General features: G+C 41.6%; 2 protein-coding genes across 4 annotated transcripts; one reads left to right on the top strand and one right to left on the bottom strand.

Annotated features, from left to right (window-relative positions):
• Positions 1 to 1,853: 1,853 nt before the first annotated feature.
• kmt5aa (lysine methyltransferase 5Aa) lies at positions 1,854 to 7,280 on the top strand. Of its 3 annotated transcripts, XM_023843333.2 has the most exons (9): positions 1,854 to 2,010; positions 2,097 to 2,147; positions 2,832 to 2,929; positions 3,541 to 3,694; positions 4,073 to 4,283; positions 4,697 to 4,784; positions 5,717 to 5,776; positions 6,044 to 6,234; positions 6,513 to 7,280. In XM_023843333.2, the coding sequence occupies exons 2-9, from the start codon at positions 2,138 to 2,140 to the stop codon at positions 6,721 to 6,723; spliced, it is 1,023 nt and encodes a 340-aa protein (XP_023699101.1). In that variant the 5' UTR covers positions 1,854 to 2,010; positions 2,097 to 2,137; the 3' UTR covers positions 6,724 to 7,280. The 3 variants fall into 3 exon arrangements, with proteins under 3 accessions (XP_023699101.1, XP_072565157.1, XP_023699102.1); XM_072709056.1 differs by having other exon boundaries at positions 1,856 to 2,147; XM_023843334.2 differs by having other exon boundaries at positions 1,860 to 2,147; positions 2,602 to 2,929.
• Positions 7,281 to 7,642: 362 nt separating this feature from the next.
• rilpl2 (Rab interacting lysosomal protein-like 2) lies at positions 7,643 to 10,001 on the bottom strand. Its single transcript, XM_023843335.2, has 4 exons — positions 9,516 to 10,001; positions 8,751 to 8,902; positions 8,448 to 8,576; positions 7,643 to 8,044 (listed from the first exon to the last, which is right to left on the bottom strand). The coding sequence occupies exons 1-4, from the start codon at positions 9,807 to 9,809 to the stop codon at positions 8,023 to 8,025; spliced, it is 597 nt and encodes a 198-aa protein (XP_023699103.1). The 5' UTR covers positions 9,810 to 10,001; the 3' UTR covers positions 7,643 to 8,022.
• Between the last annotated feature and the right edge of the window lie 535 nt (positions 10,002 to 10,536).

Here is a 10,536-nt window from a genome sequence, read left to right as displayed (position 1 = left end):
GATAAGCAGCCATCAATCTTCCAGGTGGTTGTCACTTGGGGAGGTCTGGAGCCTATCATACAGCTCAATGCAGGGGTACATCTTGGTCAGGATGCCAGTCCACAACAGGGCATATACAGGCATATACTCATCCACACAATTCACATAACAAAAGATACCTGTATGACTTTGGGGGAACATGCAAAGTCAAATTAGAGGATACATGACATATCAAAGGAGGAAAAAGGTTGACTGGCAATTCTTAACATGAGTGTGAGTTTCTCAGTTTTATAAAGTTATGAGGATACACTGGAAATTCAGTCCCTTGATGCTTCACCAATGCTGTCCTTGTTCTGATGAAAACAACTTACTATATGTGAAAATAAACACTGATAGCCAAGCACATAATAACAAGTAAATCATACAAATCATATGACCAATTGACAGGCTCGTTTACACATATGCAACTGAACCCCCTGGAAATGGACATTAATTGTCTTATTGCTTTAAGTTTTAGAAATTGTTTTCTATTGTTTTTATTGTCTATATTGTTCTTATATTATTATTTTTGCTGATCCTATGGATCCTGTTATACTGTCTTTTTTTATTATTGCTGCTGTTTCTAAGGAATTTCCCCATTGTGGGATTAATAAAGTCAATCTAATCTAATCTAAAAAGAATTACTGAACAAAGAGAATGAACAAAAGAAAGTGAATAAAGGAAAATGTGGAATATACACATTTCGCATCATAATCCAATCAAAATAAGTGTTTTTGATTAAAAACAATGGAACAATAAGCCACATAAAAGGCCATACATTGAAATAATTTAATCATAATTACTTTATTTAGCCATAACTATAAAGGAAGTCATCGAAAATGTAAAGGTTAATTATAAAGGTGAATCAGACTAGATTGTACCATATTGCAGAACACAGATGTACAGAACAAATATCCAACATCCAAGGCTGCAGAACATTTAAATGCGAATAACAATACCTCTACGTTAAGAATGATGACATATTAACTCTTTTTTTTTCATTTACAACATATCCTTCTTTTTTTAACAGTTTCAGTTTTTAGTGAAAATATAGGTGCACTGTATCCCATTAATTCCTACCATAATTAAGAATTATGCTTTTTTAATGTCAAAACATGAATGTCATGGGTTAGCAAGTTCATTGTTTCTGACCATACTACGTCACAGTTATCGGAGCAATGACACAGTCCAGTCTACAGCTCAAACTGAGTGTGACTAAAAGATGAGTCATTAGTCCTCTTAAACATCACCAGGGAGTGGAAGGGGACACCCAGTGAGGATCATCAGCATTTACTGCTGACAAGAAGTTATTTTCGTAGACATGATAAAAAAAATTACAGAGCTCTTACAAACCTTATTTCAGATACGAACATATCACTCATATAGCTCAATGCATATATGCGCCTGAAATGGGCAAAAGGCATCTTATACTGGGGAAGTAGTTTAGTTGCACAGGTGGAAACTCCATAATTGGGATTTTCACTTTAATGAACAGATCTTTTTTTTTTTTACCACAGAATGCGTGTTTACATTAATGCCTAATCCGAGTGTTAATTGTCGACTTCCCTTCCGGTGCGGCTGTTGGTTGTCTGGCGGTGCGTTGTTAGTAAATAAGGGAAATTTATTCCTTTTTATAAAGTGCCACCTTCCTTTTCATTATTAAATCATATGCTACCACACTTAACTACCTATAATATTGTTGCACTTTTTTAATTTTGAAGAATGAACACATGCATGATAATTCCCTTCTGCAAATAAAACAACCCGGAGTGGAAGTGAAAACCAGAGGCATGTAGACATTATATTCGTCGCTTGTCTGCTTAAACGAATCACATCGAAGCAGCGGGACTTCCGACCAATCAACATTTAGGTTGATTTTAAAACGGCCAGGTCCGCCCAAGCCACGGGCTCGTGCAAAATGAGCATCCATGTCATGTCTTTTCGAGCTAACAGAGAAAGAAGTGATAGTTTATGATAATAAACACGGTAAAGGTAAAGGAAATTATAAAGGGTCTTGAGGTCACGTACGTTTGAATATTTCAAATTTGGTAGCAGCGTTTTTATTTATTTATTTAAAGTTTACAGACCACTCGGCTGAAAAGTATTGCTCGTAGTTGCAATGGCAAAAGGTAAGTCACAGCAAGTATTTATATCCGTAGAGACAATTATTGCGTCCGCGGTTTTATTTGTAATTGTATCACTTATGGAAGCACCCACACGTACGTCGAGAATCTGGCTTTTAGATTTGCAGTATAGACTGCCGTTCCCCTGCGACGCCAACAAAGGTTTCTGCTTTTGTAGCTAGCTTCACTGCTTTAGCATTTTATCATATCTAGATTATATTTTATTTTTTTGTCTATTTAGCTGTTGCGTTGGTTGTCACAATTATGTGAATGACGCATGTGAATGTGAATGCTTGCTTGGAAAGCTCGGCAGCTGCTCTGCAAACATTTCCAAATGGAACGTTAAAATTTACCTGCAAAGGACAAGCAAGCACAGTAAATGGATGGCTGGTTACGGCATTCGTATAATTACGTAGGTTTTGGAAACTACTGAAGTGTTGTTAATGTGCCGCTTTGGCAGGCTGCCGCCCTCTCTCGGATAGTAGTGGAACTGCGACCACCTGGGTCCTTTAAATGCTCACGTGGTGCTTCACCAGAAGTTAAAACATGGCGGATGGGAGGAACGATAAAAGCTGCCTCGGTTGAAGAGGGGAAAACACCCTGACGGTGACACTTCTGAGTGCCCGGTAGGCCGAGGAGTACGAAAACCCTTCTGGCAACTGAAGAATGTGTTTTATTTCTTGGTACAAGGCAGACAGAAACGCCTGACTTCGACCAAAGTTAAAGCTGACGACGCTCTTCGCATCGCAGAAAAGGGGACAAAAGAAAACCAACCAGAAATGAACGGGGTATGTGCACTTTTTATAATTGCCATTAAAGTTAAACAGTTGATCATATAATATAGGCGATATCAGGACTGTTAACTATAAATTGATTAATCGGAATTTGAATCTGCGTATAAGCTGAGGTTCTGTCAGTGGTCTGGAAAGCGAGTATGCCCAGGTGGCCATTTAATGCAAACTTTCATGTGGAAATTATGTAATTTGCACGTGAAGTTGCACGTGCATTTGGCATAAAAATTCCGTTTATAAAGTGACTTGTGTGTTGGTGTTTATGCATGCATGGTTCAGTTTTAACTCTAAATGTTCCTGACACATTTTGGCATAAGGGTTTTTAGTTTTGTGTCGCTGAATGTGCTGATCTCCAAGGCATAAAGGAGAATTTACTAAAGGCATTGAGTTACTTTTGTGCACAAACTTAATCCTTTTAGACTTGGCACTGAGTGTACTGTTATGATCATCATTCTGGCAATTTGGAGTAACCAAAGCTGCCTTTAATGACTTCCTTTCTCAGATGCCCACTTTAATTAGCAGGCTGATGTATCCTAACGTCTGCAGTGTCTTTCTAACCACAGCAGATGTCCACAATTAGTGTTAATGCTCACGTTTCCTTTTTGCAGGACGTCTTGTATAACGGTCAGTCTGTGATCCAAAAATTCTTCACCTCTGGCAAGTCCCGCTCCCCACTCCATGATAAATCCCTCCCCCTTGGACATGAGGGGAAGGTTTCTGTGAAGCAAGTGGTCCAAAGTGAAACGGACAGACGAGACGAAGGTAAACAACTGGCTTGTTCGGGTTTGTTTTCCATTCATTCAGTTTGCCCTTGGAGGCAGGAAGATGAGTGACAGCAGTTTCCCTGATGTCCTTTTGAGGAATGTGGATTGTTGCCACATAATATTAATTAATCTGTTTTTAAATGTGTGTTTTAAACCACAAAACAGCTAGTGTAACTCAGCAGGTCTGAGTTAGCACTGTGAACGATTTCCTGCAAGTCAGTGGCCTGAGTTTTCAGAAATGACATCTTATGACATTGTTTAGTGGTGGGTATTTTTAAAATGATCCTCCAAATAAATTATAAAATGAAGCGGTAGGTCTTAAGTATGTTGGAACACTTCCCCAACCTGTGAATGTGTGCCTTGCTCAACCCTGCAGTGAGGCCTAACAATGTGAAATCAGAAGCAGCTGCTACTGCAAGAAGGGGGGGCCATGACAATGAGGGCGAAAAGTGCCTCCCATGCCGGACAGAGGAGCCACAGCCCAAGGAGCCCCAGGGAGAAGCCTCCAACGCCACCACAGAACCCGGGCCTGCTTCTGGCCGTGCTGCTCGGCGCAGGGTTAGACCCAAGAAGTCTAATCTGAAAACGTAAGCAATTCACATCCAGCATGGCTGTTGACATGATTCCTCAGATTCTAGATTTGTTTTGCAGGAGGTGTGTGTGAGAGAGAGAGGGGGGGGAAGAGAGTATTTGTACTGGATTATATATTCTTAATGTTGTGCTTATTGTTCTCTTGTTGCCCTCCCATTTTACTTAAACATTAGGATTTTTTGTTTGGAGGACGCTTTCCTATGAATTAATGTGTAATTGTGATTTGAATTACATTGATACAACAATTATTTGAACTTGATTAACCAACCCCCCCCCCCCCCATTTATTTTGCTTAACTGTTGCTGATGCAACATCGTGGTATCGGTTACAGACATCGGTGCAGTACGAGTACATGAGCACTGTTGTCGTAGGGGTGCATCAGTAGTGATACTATTTTTGCCTTCTACAGAGCAGAAAGAAAGGAGACCCAGAACAGAAAGGTCACTGATTATTATCCTATAAGGAGAAGCTCCAGGAAGAGCAAAAGTGAGCTTAAGGTCAGTATTGATTTCTAGGCAGAATTTAAAAATTCCTGTACGGTAAGTAGGGATATCCCTTTGCTGCTTTTTCAGGGTCTTCCATCTTTGCTTCTGTCAAACATGTTTTGTCTTTTGATGCACAGCTCATCTGAAGTGTGTTGATTTGTGCCATGATCTATGGGAGTGGGTAGTATGGCAGTTAGTAATGAGCTTGCTGTTAATTACATTAGTACAGTATAGATTCAGGACTAAACGCAGCCTCATTGCAAATTTTTCAGCCCTAAAGTCAACTCATTCCTAAATTTCAGTGTTTTGCTGTGTGATTTGGTGTAACAGTATTGCAACACCATGGCCGCTCCCATGCAGATCAAGTCAAATGTTCTGACTTGAGCAAAAACTGATTTGCTAGAGAAATGGTGAAAGGCAGCAGCAGGATGCAATTAATGCAGAAAGGTCAATGCTTCATGACGGACAAAGCAGCTACCTTAAGGAATTCATCATGAAGCCTGCAAAAAATCAGTGGCCTCCATCTCGCTGTGAGCATCTAGTTTTTCTTTATCTTTCGGCACTCATCTAAATGCTTCACAGCACTAAAACATACTCCACGTACATATATTTATGCATGGCCAAAAGATCTTGATTTATCTATTAAAATTGCGATTTCTCTGGTAACCAGCAAAATCCCTTTAATGTACAATGCAATACACTGACATTCCTATGCTAACCCAGCTATACGTATGTAGCTCTGAGCTTGTTCATATTGTCCATATTCAGACTCTGCTTCATTAATGTAGTTAAAGCCGTTAATCCTTTTCTGAAAGGATCATGCAGCAGCTGCTGTTTGCCTTAATCCAGCCAGATCTGCACTGAAGTGCGCGCGCGTGCGTGCGCGCGTGCATACGCACTAGCCTCTGATGCCATGCTGATGGTCCAAACTCTCTTCTCGACAGTGCAAAGAACAGCAGCACATCAATCACCTGATAAAGAACGGGATTGAAGAAGGCATGCAGGTAATGTGCTCTCGCAGTGGGTGGGCACTGGGGACACAAGCTTCTCAATTCAGCACTTTGGTTCTTTTATACTTTTGTGACGGGCCAGGACTAAGGGCATTAATGTTCAGTCTGGATCAGGTCGTGTGTGTGTGTGTGTGTGTGTGTGTGTGTGTATGTATATATATATATATGTGTATGTGTATATTTTTAAAAAAAAAAAAAAAAAAAAAAAAAAAGCCGGGCAAATTCGGGAAATAACAGGCTGCCTTTCCCACACCCCGGCAGGTGAAGCACATTGAGGGTAAAGGAAGGGGTGTGTTTGCTGAGCGGAGCTTCCAGAAGGGGGACTATGTTGTGGAGTACCACGGGGACCTGCTCCAGATCAATGACGCCAGGGAACGGGAGGCCGCCTATGCGCAGGACCCCTCCACCGGCTGCTACATGTACTATTTCCAGTATCTCAGCAAAACCTACTGGTAGGTGTTTGACAAAACACCCTTGTCTGCCCCTATTTGTGTACTGTGCAATATTTCATTCTCTTCACTCAAGATTGTACAGGGGCTATTGCAGCTGAAATATTAACTTGCCCAGATGCTCTAGGGCAGTGAATAGTGAACTAGTGCAGCATGCTTTTGTCATGTGGCTGACTATCCAGTGTTGCCAGTGTTTTGCTAGGGAGAACAATCGTCACTTAACTTAGTGGCATGTTTACCTTAAACCAACCAACTGATCTCTCCTGCCCCCTCCCCTCCAGTGTGGATGCCACGAAGGAAACCAATCGCCTGGGGAGGCTGATAAACCACAGTAAAAATGGCAATTGCCAGACCAAACTCCATAACATAAATGGAATACCTCACCTGATACTGGTGGCTTCCAGAGACATTGAGAAAGGGGAGGAGCTTTTGTACGACTACGGTGACCGCAGTAAGGATTCCATTGCGGCTCACCCTTGGCTCAAACACTGATGTAATATGTTTACCCTTCCTTTCCTCAATCAGCAGCTGTACTCCAAGAAGAGAGAATCAGCATTTTTTTTTTCCTTTACAAACCATTTTAAAACTGCAAATGGCCTTAGTAAAAGCATATGTGCTTTTTTTTGGGGGGGGGGGTTGCTGGGGCACATACCCAAGTTACGGCAGTCCTTAAACTGTAATGGCATCAACTTTTAAATATTAATGGTAATTTTCCGAAGCAATTTTTATGTACTTTGTATACGGGTAGGTCAGTGACTCCAGCTGGTATAGACCACGCTCTGCATTTTATCAATCTTAATGTTAGGAGGTATGCTTAGCAATAAATTTATGGTTGAGGAAGAAAGCGTGTGTAGCTGGATCTCTTGAAGCCGTTAACTGGAATGAGATTCCTAGGCTGTAGCTTAAAGTTCATCTTAAATTTGACCCCTTCCTTGCCGTGTTGAACCTAGTTATTTTATGAACTTGAACAAGAGCTGTACCTCACACACAAAGCTGTCAAATGTCTAACCAAATGTTTCAAGTGAACTTATTAAAATAGTGCTCCTCAACCTGAATTATTACCCTTTTTTGCCATACATTAAAGCATTTTACTGCAGTCTTCACTGAGTCGTTGAGGCAACCCAGGTAGGTAGGTGTGTGTGTCTTTGATTATTGCTGCTTCAAACCCATCCACACTACAACTAAAGTCAAACTGAACCTCTTGGATGTGGAAGTTAAGGCATTTGGAATGTTTTTAAAAACCAACATTAAAAGTCTACCCTTAAATGGGAGATATGTGCTGGCATAATGACATCTGTTTAGCCCTCTATTGCCAGCCATAGAAAAATTGAGACAATGAAACCCTGCAGTATATGGGAGTGACTATGCTCAGTCAATCACTGCCTGGTTTAACAAATGAACAGTGAACTGATTAAATTTCATCATCTATATTGTAGTTTTCACTGCTTCATTTCTCCCATTCACTGACTACTGCACAGCTGCCATTTTTAATGTATCACCTTTCCAGACGTGGGGACCTTACCAGAAGTGTCCTGCCTCTCACACTGCAGTACCAGCCATCTTTCAGGCCTGTCCTCAGTCCATTTTCAAGGCAATAATGGTAATTGGCACATTGGGTGTCAGCTGATGGATTTAAGAAGAACTCATTGAGCTTAAAGTCCTGCAAGCTGCATTTCCTCATCTGACACGATGCCATCCTGCACTGTGGGCTGTGACGTGTATGTGTAAAAAGTCCAGTTCTGTTAAATCCAGGCTGGGGCACTCACGGTGACGTCTTGGAGCTCACGATGGTTATTTTTTTGTGAAGGAAAACCTGAAAAGGAGGGAGATGGTTTATGCTTCTTAAATGCTTAAGTACACCCTCAGGAACCAGAAACCTAGAACGATGCTTTAGATAAGTGTCTACTAAATAAAACATATATGTAAAACCTTGTATCTATGTCTTTCATCATTAATCCATGTGCCACCCGGTAGTCAACAGCCTCTTTATAGAAATATTTTCATACCCATGACAGAAGAATTTTGTGCCCCCTCCCCCCATCCAGAAATTACTTTCAGAAGTGCAAGACATCCGGATTTTTTAACGCCACAGATGGTGCATAATTTTAGACAGTGTAGATAGTGGCTTGAGGCCATTGTTTAAGTCCCCCGCAAAACCTGTTTGCTCAGAGTCTGCCAGGTTCTCATACCGCACATTGCACGACAACACAACCTACAGCTTTCGAATGGTTGTCTTCTCTTCTTTAGGCCCTTCCTTTGTCTCGATTTTGGCATTTGAGGCCTCGGCTTTTTTGGGTTCCAGGTCTATGTCGGCCATGGATGGTTCAGGTTGGTGCAAAACGCCGCTGTGGACAAACCACCATACTGTATATCTTAGAGATGAGGAACTACAATAAGGACCCTGCATATCAATGTAAAGGGCATTTATCCAGACTACAATAAAGGTTCGATATAGAAATATGTGGCCAAGAGCTTTAAACAGACCTTTCTTCCATAGTAGGTTTCTGCTGAGTTCATACCTTTTATAGAGCTGCAACTCTTCCTGGGCTAGAAGAAGTTGGGTCTTCAACTGATTCCGCTCCTGCAGCACCTCCTTCAGCTCCTCCATGGTGAATCGAGGCCGATTGGGGTCCTTTAGGTCCACTACAAGCTTGTCTGGACCCAGTAGTTGCTGGAAGCGCAAAATACAAGGATCAGGAAATGTTAATTCTCTATGACTACAGGACAGAATGAGTGTGTACCCACCTAGGGGCATTTTGTTGGAAGAATCTCATGCAGTCCAATCACAGATAAAGCGCTGGTATAAATAAACCATTTATCCTTTTTCCTACCAGAAAAAGAATTAACAATGTCCTACTTTCAAATTACATCTGATTACAAGAGACGCGGCTGGCAAGAACCATGAGAATTACCCCGATTTCTGGGCAATGAACGTGACTACTGCAGAGAGCCCATTTACAGCAATGTCATTTCTGAAGGCTTACACAATAAACTGGATTGTCTGTTTGAGTGCAGAAATTCAAGTAACTTCCTCCCGGAACATTACTTAAGAGCCTCACATGTTCTCGATTAAATTATTCACTGCATACTGGACTATGCTCCTTGCTCACTATCACATTGTGGAAATGAAACACGTGTATGCTGCACATGAAACCACCCAAACAATATATTATCCATCCTTCACTACACACAGAAAGAGTGAGCAAGCATAGGATTTTTCTTAAACAACCACTGATTTTACGATTTTTTTGTATGTTCTCTAAATCCCCTGATGGAGGACTCACCGTTCCCTGCCCGTTTGCACAGTTACCCAGGATCCTGTCCAGCTCGGTTTTCAGATTGTCCCTTTCCATTTTGAGCTCTTCCACGGTCAAGCTGTACCGATTCACCAGCGCTTCGAACATCTCCAGCACCCGGACGATCTTGAACTGCAGCTCGGAGACCACGTCGGCCGGCTGGGTGATCTTCAGCAGGTCCCTGCCGATAACATAGGAGATGTCGTACACGTCCTCCACCGTGAGCTGAAACGCGTCCTTTTCAAAAGCCTGAGCGGGCACTGGGTCTGATACATCTTGCATTGTCGCTGCCAAAAAAAAAGATCGGCAAAGAAGGGTGACGCTCTGTAGATTACCAGATTATTTTATTTTTATTAAAGCAGAAGTGATTGCAGTATCTTCCTTTATTAATGGTCAGTAGTGACCCGTTAACTGTCCACTTGGAAAACTTCCTTCTCCGGTTTCTGTTGGTGACTTTTTTTTGTTTTGAGTGACGTGACCGCGGGCCAATGGCTGCGCGGCACCTTTGCGATCCGAACCGGCCGACAGGGCGCCTGCACCGTCCCCGTAGAGACCGGTGAAGCCGCGAGAGCCGTCAGGTGAAAAGGCACGTGATGTTCTCCGAAAACTGAAACTGAAAACGTGCAAATTACTTTGTTTTATGAAATGTTATATCTCCTTCCCCATCACCGGGAATCGGATAACATGGGAAAGTTTATATTAAGGTTTGGATTATTGAGAAAAACACACACATACACACATATTTGTGTTAATTGTATCTTTGTGGGGACCGTCCATTCATGTCTATGGGAAAAACCCTAATCCCAAAATGACGACCTATAACTATACAAGACAAAATACAAGACTTTTGTTGTTTTTGATTTTTCTAAAACTGAATTTCCAAAAAAAAAAACATAAAAATAACAGACTTTTATTACATTGTGCGGACACTTGGTCCCCATAGTGTAATATAGACATGCCTACACACAGTGAAACTTGCTGGGGTCTCAATAAATTGTTGCCAATTTTG

This window comes from Paramormyrops kingsleyae, chromosome 2 (genome assembly GCF_048594095.1).
Source record: "Paramormyrops kingsleyae isolate MSU_618 chromosome 2, PKINGS_0.4, whole genome shotgun sequence".
Lineage (NCBI taxonomy): Eukaryota > Metazoa > Chordata > Actinopteri > Osteoglossiformes > Mormyridae > Paramormyrops > Paramormyrops kingsleyae.
This window is presented reverse-complemented; position numbering and strand designations above follow the sequence as displayed.

What these genes read in the sequence shown, in the direction of transcription:
- kmt5aa (XM_023843333.2), top strand. An exon ending in GGATTGAAGAAGGCATGCAG is followed by an intron (nt 5,777 to 6,043) that starts GTAATGTGCTCT and finishes ACACCCCGGCAG; the next exon opens with GTGAAGCACATTGAGGGTAA. An exon ending in TATCTCAGCAAAACCTACTG is followed by an intron (nt 6,235 to 6,512) that starts GTAGGTGTTTGA and finishes CCTCCCCTCCAG; the next exon opens with TGTGGATGCCACGAAGGAAA.
- rilpl2 (XM_023843335.2), bottom strand. Translation starts at nt 9,809, where the DNA reads ATGCAAGATGTATCAGACCCAGTGCCCGCTCAGGCTTTTGAAAAGGAC. An exon ending in GAGTTGCAGCTCTATAAAAG is followed by an intron (nt 8,577 to 8,750) that starts GTATGAACTCAG and finishes GTTTGTCCACAG; the next exon opens with CGGCGTTTTGCACCAACCTG. An exon ending in AAGACAACCATTCGAAAGCT is followed by an intron (nt 8,045 to 8,447) that starts GTAGGTTGTGTT and finishes CCTCCTTTTCAG; the next exon opens with GTTTTCCTTCACAAAAAAAT.